At 40.4% G+C, this 17,206-nt stretch overlaps 1 protein-coding gene across 1 annotated transcript in view; it reads left to right on the top strand.

The window, feature by feature from the left end:
* Positions 1–3,018: 3,018 nt before the first annotated feature.
* Positions 3,019–17,206, top strand: part of cacna2d3 (calcium channel, voltage dependent, alpha2/delta subunit 3) — a gene marked incomplete at its 5' end in the record, with an annotated part of 39,977 nt that continues 25,789 nt past the window's right edge. Inside the window, 5 exons of the mRNA XM_080775336.1 lie at positions 3,019–3,146; positions 4,441–4,522; positions 8,263–8,379; positions 10,223–10,282; positions 16,580–16,742. Coding sequence (XP_080631462.1) covers positions 3,019–3,146; positions 4,441–4,522; positions 8,263–8,379; positions 10,223–10,282; positions 16,580–16,742 — 550 coding nt within the window. The remainder of the gene's footprint in view (positions 3,147–4,440; positions 4,523–8,262; positions 8,380–10,222; positions 10,283–16,579; positions 16,743–17,206) is intronic.

Below are 17,206 nucleotides of genomic sequence, written 5' to 3'. Positions count from 1 at the left end.
TGTGCAAAGGTGTTCAGAAAAGAAGGACTGGAATGAGTTGTGTGTGTGTGTGTGTGTGTGTGTGTGTGTGTGGGGGGGGGGGGGGGGGGGGGGGGTGAGGGACACTCCATAAATTGTCTCCCTATATACTGAGCCTCCTGTGGCATGGTAGCAGTTAGGAGTGGAATATAACATAGATCATGATTTGATTAGTTACTTATAATGGATATAGCTCTGTCTGAATCCACAGAAAACCGAACAATTTGATTTGATAATTTAAACGTTGCTAAGCTAAGCTTAATTTGTTCTACATTTTGGATTCTGTAGCCCTTAGTGTTGGGCATTAGTGTTTCCTTAACTTGTCTTGATTAACCCACACACATTTTGTGTATTGATTTCCCATGTTGTCAAAGCCAGGACAAACTACTTAAATTGTACATGACAGAGATGCCATGGGTATGTTGCTTTGAAATTAGTTAAAGCATATACCAGGGGTTTTAATGAGAGAGTGCAACATAACCACCTTCTAAGAGATTTAGGCCAGGTTAATAAGACAAGGAAAGGATTAGTGTTATGTAGTGTATGGATCCAAGCAGAGGACAGGGGAATTATATGGATCTGATTAACACATGCTTTTGTATAGCAGTATAGGCCTAAATTGATATAGGCTAAATAGCCACATTCCTTGAAATGTGTGAGCAACACTGAGCACAGATATAGCCTAGCTATACAGTATGAAGTTTATTCTTGCCATTCTCTGTTTTCAATAGCAATCTGTCTCACCTGCAGGATTCGAAACTGCGTCTCCCACATGTAAGACCATTATTTTATTATAGTAGTAGTAGTAGTAGTGGTATAGTATAGTATTGTATGACGGAAGCATGGCAACCAAGAGTATACTTAAGGGACACTTCACCCCATTTGCAACTAGATCTTATTTTAATGATGTTTGGGAGACAAGAAACACTTTCCTGGGGCTAATGCTTTGGTGCACTGCTCCTCATTGTGGATATGGGGAGGGCTGCCTTGTAGTCCGATGACTTTGGTGCAGGGCCCTTTTGCCCATAAACAGATTGGATAAACGTTTCATGCATTAAAATAGTTCCGGAATGCAGCTTTAAGTCTCTGATTTCACATAGATATTGTATAGTCTACAGTAGGCCTATGCCTATTTGTATCGCTTTCAAGACGCAGGCCCTATACTATAGGAACCAGAATCAGCACCAAGGATAGCGCCGAAAATCATCCATACACTTGCAGCATCATGGAGCCACCATGGACAGCGCAAGTGGTTCCCGAAAGGCGCTGTTTAGTTTAGTTTAAATCAGTTAACCATTTTGTCAGACCTATATGTTCAGTCCGTTCAAAATGTATCAATTACATTCATTTTATCTGGATCGTGCTATTGCGGGCTCATTAAGCCTGCAATTATAATGGGGTTCATGAAATAATGAGAAAGCGGAGAATTTAGGAAGGAAGTGATTCAAGTAGACATCTTTGCCGCAAAAAAGGCACTAATGTCATTGAAGGCACTTGGCCAATCTATTCTATTTAATGTAAATGCGATTGCAGCCCCTGGAAGTCTCTTGCAAAAATAGGTGGGACTTTCCTTTGTGCTGCAAGACTGTTTATTTGGAGTCGATAGTTAATTAAAGCATTAAAGCAACCGCCAGATGTGATTGGGGCCCAGTCAGATATAGGAGGCTGATATTGCTCGTCATCAAATCCAAGCGACGCCTGCATTGTCTCGAGCGTGTCTTATCGACACCTCCCAGACAGTACAGGCTCCTCTTGCATTTGATGTACGACGCAATTACTAAGTTAATAAAGGCTCGTGTCGAAACACTGCATGTGTGGCGGGAGATGCATCAACCCCTTCCCTGCCTTGACATCATTATCGCAGGCTAATCAGCGTACTTCAGATAGGGCAATATCTTCGGTTTTTACTAATAAATCGCCATGAATATTGCCCACAGAAACGCCAAGTCTTTATATGTCTCGGGTTTTTACTGATTGTCCACTTATATTGGCACGCCAAAGTGACAAGTGGCTGACAAATAGCGCTCGATGCGGCCATCTACAGTAGCTGCTCTTTCTGAGGATACTGCTGCTGGTGCGGCATGCAGTCTATAGAGAATCTCTGCAGTCTCATTACTCACCCGGCACAGATATCGGAGGACTCCTCTTGAAAGCAGCATTATACAAACTTTTTATTTGAAATTTCAACGGAAACTATTACATCGTTTCAGTTACTACAATCTGAGTGAGCTGAGCACCCATTTTCACAAATGGTTTTACAGCAGCATATATGTAGCCGTACGAATTTTGTATAGGCTAATTTCACAAATTTAACCAGTGTTTCTGAAAGCCGGGCTAACCTGAAAGTAGGCTAGTATGGCTATAGTAGATCGCTGCCCATGCATTTAGAAGAAGAAGAGAAAAACTGCCTGTCTTCGACTGAGCGCATCCTCATTTGAGCGCATCCTCAGCGGGGTTTGGAGCTGTCTCACAAGTAGCCCAAAACTCTGATTCAATTCAAGTTGACTGCACTTTGATCACTTGGAGGCGACCGTGATCAAACAGACAGTTATCTCCTAAACGCCTGGGGTATGCCGCTCAGAAACACAAGGTATAAGAAACTATACTGGGGGCATATTGCAAACTGATTAGGGTCTACCCCCCCCCCCTCTCTCTCTCTCTCTCTCTCTCTGCACTCTCTCTCTCTCTCTCTCTCTCTCTCTCTCTCTCTCTCTCTCTCTCTCTCTCTCTCTGCACTCTCATCTGGTGGAGAATTAAGGGCCAGATACTGAGATTGAGAACCATGAGGACCGTTGCTTGAAAGGCCATCCTTTTCTTTCGGCACGGGAGTCGCTTCGGGACTGACATATGCCCCCCTTGGAAGTAAGTGGGAGTATCATTCTGAGCTGATGAGGGGGATGTGGAAATGCACTGAGCTTTCAATTGCGCGGTGACCGTTCGCGGGATTGAAACAAGACCCGGAATCCAGAACGTGTTGGAAAGGTATACAAAATCCCGAAGATGCAGTGGAATTGGATGGTGCTCTTTTGTCACATCATGTGCTGCTCTAGTATCCCTCTCTTCTGGATCGCTGTCGGCATGAACGTGGCGGAGGCAGTAGGGTCCCAGCAAGGGATTCCACTATCAGTGTGAGTGAAAAGATGTTTGACAACTTGTGAAAACTATAGTGAAACTGAATTTAGACTATAGACTATAGCCTACATTACTGTATGCACATTTTCCTCAGTGTTTGACTCTACACACCAACTCTCGAAGTTTAGATATTTGAAAACGAAATGATTCAAACAGACACATTATTAATCCACGCATTTTATGCTTTGTTTGTCGGTGATCCTAACCCTTTCACAATGAAAAAAAAACCAAACAAACAATGAAAACAAAACAACAATTATCACATACTAAAATCGATTGTCATAGACAATTTATATATTTTGCCTTTTAGTGACTATTGAAATAGTTGCATGCAATTAAGGATATAGGGTGTGAGATGAGTCTTCATAAACCCAGATATCTTTTAGATATTTCGTAAAAATGATATTACTTTTGAAAATAACACCTGCTATTCTGTGAAAAATAATAAAATAACAGTATATGATACTCCATATACAGGAAGAAAATAAAGTTGTTGACAACTTTTTTCAGGTCTTAACTTAGATATATCTGCTATATCTGTAGCAATGCATATAATCGCCATGAATATTCACAAAGGTATAGAATGTGAATACACTGCATTGCAGAACTCTTCCATTGTGCTAGTGATTCCCATCCCATATTCTGTTATAATATATTGTGCCTCAGCATTTCCCTAAAGTTGGAGAGTTGGAGCAACAATTTAATGTAGATTTATTGTTAGTTTAGAGATGCTTGTCTCTATACAGTCGACAAAAAGTAAATAAAAAAAACTAAGATCATATTATTATTTTAATAATAATAATAATACAAATAAATGTAATAATAATCGAAATAATCATAATAATAAAGGTGCTACTCGGTCTTTGAATGTTTCAGGTTTGATAGGGTTTTGAGAAAGTTCAAAGTAACTATACTGCTCAAGACCTTTTTGGAAGTCTTACATTTTAATGGCCTGATCCTGATGTGTATATGTAGAAGGGCATGCAGGAGAACCAATTGGCTCATTTTAATGGCTTAGCTGTATAATGTTTTCTAATCACTATAAAATATATGAAATTTAGGTATTCAGATCGACCCATTTGTGCCATTTAAGCTCACGTCATTTATGGTTCATTTCCATAGATGATACACAAATCACATTGATAAGTATAACATTCAGCATGTACAGGTCAGGATAAAACTATATATTTCCCTATATCCTTCCAGGAAGAGAACAAATGTGTTCCTATATGTGTTTGTGGTAGGCCTATTGCTTTTGCTGAAATGCTGTTTGCCTCCTTTGTGTTCAAGTGTGAAGCTATGGGCATCAGCGTTTGGTGGAGAAATTAAATCTATTTCTGCAAAATATTCTGGATCACAACTACTGCAAAAGGTATTACTTTCTATGTTCTGTGCCTCTCTTCACATACACTTGATTAAATAAGAATTACCTTTGTCTGTCTTGTACAAGTAGGCATTCAACTGAATACTGATTTCAGAGGAGATAGGTGTGTTTAGCAGGGACTCAGCTGCGCGCGCGTGTGTGTGTGTGTGTGTGTGTGTGTGTGTGTGTGTGTGTGTGTGTGTGTGTGTGTGTGTGTGTGTGTGTGTGTGTGTGTGTGTGTGTGTGCGTGCGTGCGTGCGCGATGGGCTATGTCCGATACGGCCCATTAACCACAGCACTGATTCATCTCATCTCTCCAGTTAAACTCTTTGGAGTCAAGAGTTCCAACCGCGGGATATGAACACGACAAGGAGACAAATTGAATAAGCGTGGTGGGATGAGAAGGTGTGGATGGAGAAGGTGTGTAAAGGAAAATACACAGAATGACAGCTAGCCTACAGTATAGGATTAGGTCAGGTCGTCAAGATACAGTATCATAGATTAATTATGCAATGTACCTTTCTGGCCAGGTGGTGGCAGAGGTGTGCTCTCGTATACATCCAGAGGCCTCGAGGCAGTCGATCAGTGTTGAATTTGACTGTCTTGTTTGTGTTGTGAATTTACTGAATTATCGTTTTGTTGTTGTATGAGTTGTGCCTTGAAGGTACACAGAAAATACATGTTCATTGTATGTGTCTGACTCTGAGTGTTAATTTAAACATGACAGTGTTAAATAGACAATATTTGTCATAATTGATGTATTGTATTGCTGGGAATTTTGGGATATGAGTTGCAGGACTCATAAACCAGGAGATCAGCGTTGGTGCAGCAATGCATTGCGTTTGAGGTTATAGCCTTATAGGTTAGGCCTATACATTCTGAATAGATTATCTTGTAGAATTACATTAGTTTTAGTAACATTTATATCATCAGCTTTGGCAAACAAACATATTTTCTTTCTTTTTTTTATATATGTGTTTAATTATTATTTAGCTGTCAGATTATGCCGATTATTCGTCTTATCCTCCATTGGCCTAAAACGTAATTCGTAGGATATTAGTCTGTAGACATAGGCCTACTGTAGTATATTCTATATAGTATTGATTGATTGATGAATTTATTAACAGATTGGAGAATTACAGTAAATTTCAAGCACAACGCAATACAAAACTGTTACCTGCATGTGGACGACACCATAAAGTATATTACACTTGTTTACAATAGGGCCCACCATGTTCAATTCATCATAACAATTAGAGACGTACAAATATACTCTTCTATATAGCTAAAATCACACCCGTGTGAAGTGAGGGGCGCTAATATATTAAAATCTAACTCATGTTGATTACAGTAGGTGATGTAATATGGTGATGTAAAACAAACGGTGCCAACACAAACATTAAACGCCATTAACAATAAATAGACAATATGACGTAATAAGGTATACATACATTATGACGTAAATTTTCCCTTCATTGTCTTTGAACTAAAGACAAACATTGAACCTGTCAAAAACAGGAAATCAGGAGGTAAAAGGGGGGGGGGGGGGCATTATATATTCAGTGAGGGGCAAAAGGGGGATTCAGGTGCCCCGTTTTGAAGGAGTCAAGGGATTCGCATGTCTTAATGACTGAATGCATTTTGGTGGCATAGGAGCGAAAATAATGTATGTCCCTTGTTTGTGCCGAATGTGGGTTGCACATAGTTTGTTGAGCTCCCTTATGGGTGTGGACTTCGTTGACATTAAGGAAGTATTTCAGGTACATGGTATCTTGGTGCTGTATCGAATCTTGTGGACCAGACCCATTGCAAGATGCTGTACTCTGTCGTCAACTCTAAGCCATATTCCAGTCTGTCAAAATGGGCAGGGGTGAGGTGGGTTCGAGAAGTGAGACCAAGTAGTAGGGCCGGCTAGTAGGGCTATGCACAAATAAGGCAATATATATATATATATATATATATATATATATATATATATATATATATATATTATATATATATATGCACTTGCCTTTGGACAAAAACAATCATTGGCACACCATAGCATACAAAATGCCCAGCAGATGGGTTTTTTGTTGGGGTTTTTTGCGTATATAAGCAGCACTCTCCTCATGGTCCTGTTCATAGAGGCATGTCTGGTGAGAGCTGCTCTCAGCCAGTCAGCAGACTCAGCACAATGCAGTGAGGTGGGAGGGAACTGACGGCTCATTAGGGACTGTACATTAAGGGTGATCATTGGATGCTTTTATGGTGAATTACCTGATTCCATTCAGAGTTCTACCGGGGACAGCAGGAGTGGAGGAGAACTCTCGTGTCTGTGTGATTCATCGGTCTCCATGTGTCCCCACTCACCTCTGCATTAGTTAGTCCTCCAAAATCCAAATCAATAATCATGATCAGGGATTTTGATGGATGGGGGTTAACCTCCCTTTGATGACTGGAGGAGCGTGAGCAGGGGGCGGGGGGGGGGAGGGGCTTCGGTTGCTGAGGCGAGGAGGACAGGCGTGAAATGAACTGTTCTGCTCCACTGCGAGCCCACACTCTTCCTTTCACTAGGTAATTTGTCGCCTCGTGTAGGCTACAGTGAGTGTGTGTGTGTGTGTGTGTGTGTGTGTGTGTGTGTGAGAGAGAGAGAGAGAGAGAGAGAGAGAGAGAGAGAGAGAGAGAGAGAGAGAGAGAGAGAGAGAGAGAGAGTGTGCACACATGCTACAAAGTAGCCTAAATGTAGCTCTGGACCAGAGCTAGCCTAAATGATATACTTTGTGCATTATACCGTATGGCGTAGGCCTATAGGCTATATGCGTGTTGAATGTGTACTTTAACGTGTGTGTTTGTATCTAATGTGTGACGCAGGTGAATAGAGCATGCCTAACGGGTTTGTTTTTTATTTTGTCTTTGTGCAGGAGGGAGTTGTGATGTTATGTAATGATATACCTTGCCTGTACTACTGGGCTTTGTTCTGTATCAGTGCATGTCCTGTGAGTCTCGCAGAATCAGCATTATGTGAGGTGTAGTTCATTATCCAGAATCGCCCGAGCTTGACACGTTATTATCTTTCTCTTGTGCTCTGACTCCATTTCAATTACCCTCCAACCGTGCATAGCCTTCAGACTCAGACCCGCCCCTTGCCCACCCAGCCTAGCCCCTTCAGCCAATCAGAGACGGAGAGATTTATCTTGTCAGACAAGAAAAGCCCATCAATCATTCACTGTCTGTTGCGGGATACATTTTATCAGCCAGTCATCTGGGACTGGTTGGCGACAGCTCGTCAGATAGTTCGTATCCACTTAAGGTTTCAACTTCAAGAAGCCTTATTTAATGATTTCCCTCATATAGGTCTTTATAGGGTACGAAATGGTGTAAATACAAGATGATAATTACACCATAATCGCATAATGTACACACACACACACACACACACACACACACACACACACACACACACACTCTCTCTCTCTATCTCTCTCTCTCTCTCTCTCTCTCTCTCTCTCTCTCTCTCTCTCTCTCTCTCTCTCTCTCTCTCTCTCTCTCTCTCTCTCTCTCTCAACTCAATTCAATTTGATAGGTGTTGTTTATTTTATTATTTTATATTATCTCTCAAATGATCCATTGTATCCTACAATTATCCTGTATTTTTCGTTTTCTTACTTTCTTTATTGCACTTGTGATTTGCCCAATTGTGAGACCAATGGACCATAAGCTGTCCCTTGAGTGCAAAGACCAGAAGCAATATGTTTTGTGCTTTTCAGAAATATAAGGAATTTGAAAAGTCTGTCAGAGTGGAAGAAATAGATGGCATGAAAGTGGTCAAAACCCTGGCAGTAAAAATGGAGGAAATGTTCCTCAGGAAACAAGATGCCACAAGGGTAGGTGGAAAAAACAGTGCATTTTAATTCAAATATATATTTATATACACTATACAGTATATTGCCGTTGATGACGATTTCATGACGGCAATATAATATATGATAAGATCAACGGTTGATATCTTCCTGGGACTTTTTATAAACTTATTTTAAAGGAGACGTATATTGTATTGTATATTTGTTATGTTATCTTAAAGATTATGTATTGGCTATAGTTGCAATATATGCTGCCTGTATCAATCAACTCTGGGATGGACTGGAGCCGATATATGCCGTTCATATGTCCCCAAATCCCTGTTCAGCACCGGCATTCTCCCCGTGAGACCTTATAGAGAGGAGATACGTATAGGCCTACCTCCCAGTGAGTGTTGGGTGATGATAACGGTTATCTCATGGCTGCCTCATTTTCCATATAGGTTGTGCACTACAAATCATGATATCTCCAATGCTATAGCCTATACACGAAACCTTTAATATCCTACACAACAGATTTAATAACACATGCCGCCCCATGCATGCAGCATGATGCATATGCGTCAATGTTGAAATCCTTTACAAGGCACGCTTCATGGTGGTCTGTGAAAAAAATCAGGTGATGCTAATGCTAATTATTATGCATCTTGACAGACGGATTTTCCAACATGAAAGCCCTAATTGGCAACGTCATCGCTTTGTTCAAAATTGAATAAAACGTTTATGAAAAAATAATGTGCATGCACGCTTGTTAGTTGGGACCGGATAGCGGTCTGTCTATAACAATTGTGATGTGTATGTAAATATGTATAGATATTCAAAAGACAAATAACATAGGCCTATACCAGCCGCAGGGATATTTTAGCTTAATTCGGAAAGAATAATTATTATAATTATTTTCGTCTTGCAATTTCACGTTTGGTCATGCAGTGCTGACGACTCAACAATGAAACTCGACAGAGTAAAATGAGTTTTGTCGCCACTAACCGTGTTGGCAGTGAAACCTCAATTCTGTTTATATTGCAGTTATTTTTTGACGTATTTGACAGGTATTAATTACTGGGTCGGTTTCACAGGCAAGGGTGACTGTAATGTTTAGGCGGCAATTCCCCAAAACGACACAGCAAGCACATTTCAAGGGTGAAAATCTCGGGCAATGCTGCCTTGCTGCATGGCATTTAGTCTGCACCATATAACGTTGCTTACCTCAATTGCCTATCAATCATTTCAGACATATACGCTACAATAGCCTACTTTGACATTTACTATAATATCTGAGCCTCAGAGTCTGAGGAAAGAACATACCGGTATATATAGGCTTATATATTCAAACTTTTCTGTTGGATACAGCTTTTTATGCAGTTGGCCTTATGGCTTATATGGCTACTCACCTGGAAAAAACTAAAAACGAATCTAAAGCTTTAACCAACCAATGTTTTCAAATTCCTTTTCCACTGATGACATTTGTTGGACCGTAAAAACAATTAGGCTATTTGGAGAGGCATGCATAGCATGCTCAGAAGTAAGAAGGGATCTGATTGCATGGGAACTTAAAGGTTTTTTAATAACTGTATGCACTATTTTCCATATGTGTATTTTATAGCATAATGCTTATGGGACCAGTACCACAACGTCCTAAATATAGGCCTAATACAGTGTTCATTTAACTATACAGTAAATGAACACTGCATATTTGACGGTAGACATACATCTCGGGCAAGCCATGATGAGGTGGTTAAAATGATATAAACACATCGTTTTTGTTAACATAATGTAGGCTACCTATATGGTTGCAACTCTGAACACAGATGAAACCAAAGGGACCCCATGCATGTATTTTAAAGTTTGTGAATTTCCGTCCTTCCATCAGAGGCTGGTGGAAGCAGCGGAAGAGGCTCATCACCAGCATGAGGAAAACCCAGACCTGCAGGTGAGGCTTCTATCGGGATTCGGAAATAGGTATATTTAAAAAATATATGTATATATTATATATGTAGCTTAGCTATAAATATATAAATACAAGACTTAAGGGAAGATAATAAACCAGAGAGAATGGAGGTAAAACCGCGTGAGGTCAGAAAAGGTGGCGCGTTTTAAATGGAGTTGGCAAGAAGCGGCAAGGTGAGAGAAGAGTGGAGGCTCTTCTTCCCTTTGTGTTAATGTCCCTTTATCGCTTTGATAGATAATGCGCCTTTAATGAGAGAAGCCATAGGATGAAGGCTGTCATAACTCACCACATTGTGTGTAAGTGTGTAAGCCAACTCAAAGGCAGCCTGTGCATTAAGTGAAAGTATAGGCCTTATAGCTTACAAAATAAACACTATACCGGTATGTTACAGTATATGTCTGTAGCCTATATAGCTTTCTGTCCAAACATTAAGGGAACACGTGGCACTGCACGCAATAAGCTGCACCGTGGTCAGATCAGATTCAGAATTAAACTTGGTCACCATGCAGATCCACCAGGTGCGTGTAATAAACAATTAGCCATACACAGTATAGCCTAGATATAGTGCTTGCTACATGTCTGGAAAAGTGAGGATTTTAGCTTTAAAGGGAAAAGGTGTTCCCACATATATGTATTTTCTTTATAGCCTATAATCTAATGCTGGATTTATAGGCTATACTGAATTTTATACACCATGCAGGTTCTTCTGCATGGTGTCCATTTCTGTAGCTCTTGAAAGGATTTAGCTGCTGCTGATTTTTTGGCGCAGTGAGCTTCCTCTGCGGAGGGAATGCAGTAATTCTGTCATTATGGAGAATGGGCTATAATAGTCTCTCCCCCTCTGTCACATTTCTGTCTCTCTTTCTCCATCTCTTTCTTTCGTTCCTTTTTTTTCCTCAGTAGACAAAGATAAATGAAACTCTTGTGCACCACGGTGCATTGTTTCACTTTCCTGACTGTGTAGATTGGAAACCTAGTCAAGCAACAAAATACTAAAATAATGGCAGCGCTTTCCAGTTAATAGAAGCATTTACATCATATGAATACATTTCAATCACCTCATTGCCTCTCAGTTTCTCTGATGGTCATAAATGTAGATGGTATAAGCCTGTAAATATATAGCCTACAGAGTTGTAATATACCGTTTCCTCTTTCAGAAAACATTTTGATGAGCTAATTTACCGTCTTTCAAGCTATTTTCTATTTACTTAATATGTTTTAAATTCCATTAATATACATGGAAGTTATTTCCATTCTACAACGAGTTTAAAATATGTTATTCTCTTTTAATAATAATAATAATAATAATAAAACTTTATTTGTATAGCACCTTTCATGACATGAAATGAAGTGCTTTACAGAAAAATGGAGAATAAAAGAAAAGCAAGGCAACAACATTAAAAACAAGCAGTAATGCAATGAGGACATGAATAACAAAAATAAAAAATAAAAGATCAATTAAAAGAAATGTTGTAGAAGTGGGTTTTACCCATGGATAGCCCTATTTAATTATTATATATATATATATAAAAAAAAGTGGGATTCCCTTATTAAAAGGATTTTAGCGTGAGATGAGTCACAAAGAGACTATATATGCCCGTTTCTCGTGATTTTATTAATGACCATCATCATGCAACCAATAGCTTGACCACCGGAATATAAATTTCAGACGTTTTGAAGTTTTTGGTATAGGCTGCTGGTGTTGGCTGAACTTGGCTCTTTTTAGATCCAACCATGAATCTGTCAGAAAGATGAAAAAATAAACCCTTTACAATGAATATGCTATAATGTGTCCTTCACTAAAAGTTAACTTGTCTATAGGCGTAATAGCCTATACTGGCCAAATAGTAGCATCTTCATTATTTGCCATGCAGGCTATAGGCTATAAGGATGGAACAATGACGTGATGTTAATACTTACAGCATAATTTAATCAAAACTCACCGTCGTCTCATGACACCACACATTTTTCACGCGCCATTTCACCGGACACAATGAGATAAGCAATGGCTTGTCTTATCTCAGCTGTCGTGCGTTGTGTTGCGGAGTGCTTTACATTGACACAGGTAGCCTATATAGTCCAAGGGCACGCAGATCAGTTCCGATACAAAAGTGGCAGCAACGGCGGGACTCTCCCTCGTTTGAAAACTTTATTTCATGCAACTTGCACTGCAGGCTATATTTTTTAATTAACCAAACTTTGACCACCACCAACAAGAGGATGGAAATAACATTTTAGACCAATCTTGATTTTTTAAAAAAAGAAGAAAAAAAGATGATGTATATAGGCCTGAAACAACGTTTAGAACAGGCTACTAATAATATGCTTTCTTTCTTTTTTGTATTAATTCGTTTCTTTTAAAGATCTATTTTTTATTCCGTAAAAAAAAATAGGCTACATTCTTAATTCCCCATTAAATGGTAAATAATCAAGTCAATTTTAGCTTTTCCAAGTATTCAGCCATTCAAACTTTTTAAGATGTAATTTTTAAGATGATCACAATCTTGATGGTATTTAAATGTAAACCTCATGCAGCTTTTCAGTGGCTTGACCACCTACTTCATCCCTATTTATAACAAAATAAGAGCTAGGCTATCTGAATGTCAAGATTCTTTGAAAAGGAAAGTTTGTGTTTTTGCTCAATTATGAACAATATTAAACACCATTGTGCACAACCCTTAAACGGCTGTGCACATCAGTGGAATGCGACAAGGTGGTGTTTTACTTGCATGGACAAGATGTAACAGCCACCTTCTACCCACAACAATGACCAATCTGACCCTGTTAAACCTATGTAGCATAAAGACGAGAGAGAGACACCACACCACATGTTCAGGTAAGGCATGCAGGTCTGGTATAATATCCTGGGCCAAGGGTACAAATGGCTGCAGTAGGCACCATGCAGCTAACTGCAGTGGTGTAAGAGTCAGTGGGGCGTCTCAGAGGGAGCTGCAGTGTCCCCTACCTGCACTACAGTAATAACCCCAGCGGTTAACGTGCCTCTTTACAGTGCTATAAGTTCTGCTGAGAGTGCACATTTTACTTCCCCCGCCCCTTTCTCTTAGCGGCTCTCTCTCCCACCAACCCCACCACCCCGCCTCAGCTCGTCAAAGATGCGCTCAGGCGTGGTATGAGCTGTCAGATGCTGCTGGATGGTGATGCCTCCCCCAAGTATGGTATAGAGTCCATCACCCAACCCTCTCTCTCTCTCTCTCTCTCTCTTTCTCTGCCAGTGCCGCCTCACACATCCAGGAGCCGAGGCTGCAGGCAGGCTACTTAGACAGGATGAGAGTGTTTCTTCTCTAACAGGGTTTGCAGGAGCAGTCAGTGAAGGACAGGCCAGTCAAACACTTGGATTTCACTGTAAAAAATAATCATGGGAAGATCCGTCCAACAGTCATGCAGCTAACTGTGCCCAGCTTGCCCAATACTTAAAGGTGACAGTACTTCATTAGACCCCTCCTTTCCTGGAGGCTGAAACCTTGACAGTCAAACGTGGAAATGAAAAGAGAAAAAAAAACGGTGATAAAGTGACATTACTCTATATTATATCCCCTCCCCCTTTATCATACTACAACACTGGGTGCGGCTTCAGTTCAGGTGGATCACCATTTTAACAAATACTGCATACTTTTTTGAAAAAATTCTTGCTCCTTAATAATACCTGATGATCATGTCTGAAAAAAATAATGGCACTCCATCTTTAAGACCATTGCGACTTTCAACTTTAACGCTCAATTGTCTATTTGTGTTAGAGCTAATGCTTCATTCACAAACGTAACACTGAGTAAAGGTGTGTGTCTCTGAAACGCTGACAAAGTTGTGCTGTAAAGTTTACCTCTGGGATGTCATTTTGAAAACTATACAAGTCTATATTTCCTGATTTTTGTTTCTTCCCTCTGTGGCTGTGACATTGACCTTGCTTCAGTGTGTTTATGGCAAAATAACTACCGTATCTTGACTTAAACAAATATTAATCATGTTGGTGTAATGGTGGCACCAAGCTGAATTGGTGTTTGAGGCCGGAGCTTACCCACAAAATGCATCATGGGAATTGTAGGAGCAGTGAGAAATAGGAATTTTCTCTGACATTATGTTTTTTAGGGGCGCTAGCCCCTCCTATGCCGAGTTTTGTGTGTTTGTGTCTACCCCATAGTGATGATTTGATTGGCTAAGCATGGAATGTGAGGATAATAATCACCTGTGTGAAGTGAGTGGCGCTAATATATTAAAGTCTAACTCATGTTGATTAGGTGATGTAATGGTGATATAAAACAAACGGTGCAAACACAAACATTAAACGCCATTAACAATAAAGAGACAAGAGATATACATTTTCCCTTCATTGTCAATGCGTTTACAAAACAAACATTAAACCGCGCACCTCAAAAACACACCTGTGTGAAGTGAGGGGCACTCTTCATACATCATCATACATCATCTCATTCTGGCCAATCACAATTTACATCCTCACTTTTGTCTTCAATGTTTACACAATGTTTGTGTTTACACAAACACTCAAGGCTGGTTATTCATTGTCAATGGCATTCAATGTTTGTGTTAACACAATGTTTGTGTTGTTAAGCTATAGCGCCCCTCAAAAAGTGAGGACAGAAAAGTGCGGAATGATGATGTCATTAATATACATCATCATAAGAGCCATCATAAGAGCGCCCCTCACTTAACACAAGTGAGATTTTAATAGACAATAATAGGCTAATATTGTTATTTCTATACACTAGAGCAGGGGTTCCCAAACCTTTTTGGACCAGGTACCCCTTTTGGGGTAGATATTCTTCTAGGTACCCCCTCATCCTCGCAACACGGATAACAAATAAATGTATACGTCTAAATGTAGACGTTTAAATGTAGACGTCTAAATGTAGACTTCTAAATGTATACAGACGTCTAAATGTAGACGTCTAAATGTAGACGTCTAAATGTGTACGTCTAAATGTAGACGTTTAAATGTAGACGTCTAAATGTAGACTTCTAAATGTATACAGACGTCTAAATGTAGACGTCTAAATGTAGACGTCTAAATGTGTACGTCTAAATGTAGACGTCTAAATGTGTACGTCTTCTCTTATGGGGGTCCCTGGCATATCTTTTCAAATGGGGGTCCACGGGCTAAGTAGTGTCAATTTGGGGGTCCTTGACATGAAAAAGTTTGGGAACCACTGCTTTAAACACTTTAGCACTTTATGAACATGAACAAAATAGATGGGTCCCCCCTGGAACTCCCTCAGGTACCCCTGGGGGTCCCCGGACCCCACTTTGGGAACCACTGCACTAGAGCACCGAAGTCTGACGTCACTTTCAGTAGAGGGCGCCAATACACAGGTTCATGTATTTTTTTATCTGCATTGTAATCCCCATAGGGCGATTTTAGGTCGCTTCATATAAGAACTGTTTGAAAAATAAACCGACCACCCCGGCCTTTCTATCAGGGGAGTGGCTGTGCGTCGTTAATGATGTCCATTCATATTTGATACAGCCAGTTTCTGGAGAAAATGGAATTAATGTGGCCGCAAAAGCCTTGAAACTACATATGAACTGAAGGCAATGTCGCTGCTAATATACGTCACGCCAAGCTGTCAACACATTGCGTTCCTTAGATTCGTCGTTGACCTAAGCTCAGCTGGTGGTGACTCGACTCGTACTAACCACGAAACATTAAATATCAATAAAATAAAAATAAACGTAATAACATTCAGTTTCTATTGTGCGACCGGGCAGATGCAGCCACCCGCCTACCCGGAAATGTAGTCTCTGGGTTGTTTGACTCGTTTCTAACGCTTATTTTGTTACTCTTTGGGTATATTTGTACATTTCCATGCACCTTCAGTCGATGCTTCATATCCATATGAGTGAAAAGGCTGGGGTGATCTGTTTATTTTTCAAACACAGTTCTTATATGAGGCGATCTAAAATCCCCCTATGGAGATTACAATGCAAATAAAAAGTACACAAACCTGTGGAAAGACGCCCTCTACTGACAGTGACGTCAGGACTTCGGTGCTCTATAGGCCTACAAGGAACTGTGTGAATGTCTTAAACCCTCTATATTTACACTGAAACTTCGTTGACTGAGGTCAGCTCTGTACTTGGGACGCTCTTTTTTCCCTCTACCAAAATCTCTTTGCCGAAAAACCCAAATGTAGATCTACAAGTTCACGACACGTCACATTGCAACGCATTGTGAGCTTGTAGATGCTGCTATTTTTGCCACGTTTCCATATTCACTGCATATACTTTTGCTGAACTTTTTTTCCTCAGTATGAGTATTTCAACGCAGTGCTGATCAATGAAGTGGACGAGGAGGGCAACAATGTGGAGCTGGGAGGAGAGTTCGTTCTGGAGCCCAATGACCATTTCAACAATCTGCCCGTCAACCTCAGCCTGAGCGTGGTGCAGGTGCCCACCAATATGTACAACAAAGGTAAGAACAACTTGCACTGCACTGACCATGTAGTGGAGGAAAGTAACTTGGCGAGTCCCCCTAAAGGGCGAGTAGGACTTCTGGAAGAAACTGCAGTGACTCAATGTTAGTAGTATTTGTAGTAGATAACAGTAGCACAATTTTCACCCTATATGGCCAGAAAAATAGTCTGAGTGTTTGACTAGGGTTTGACTGGATTGCTGAAATCCTACAATGCCCTTTAGGTGAATCCAAGGGCAAGGTCGTGTGCACGCATCCGCCTGGGTGACCGCAGACTGCTGGGCGAAGGCTGGCACTTTGGCATGGGAGATCAGATCAACATAATGGAATGAATTCTGTACTGGCCATATATGGAGTGTGTCTCGGGTGGGGTGGGAACAACATATGGAATGTCAGAACAGGTCAGCTCCATATATGGAGATCTAAGGGTTTGTGGTTTGAGGTCCGATGTAGAGTTGCTGGCC

This window comes from Protomyctophum bolini (assembly GCF_963924005.1).
Source record: "Protomyctophum bolini genome assembly, chromosome: 2".
NCBI classification, from domain to species: Eukaryota; Metazoa; Chordata; class Actinopteri; order Myctophiformes; family Myctophidae; genus Protomyctophum; species Protomyctophum bolini.
This window is presented reverse-complemented; position numbering and strand designations above follow the sequence as displayed.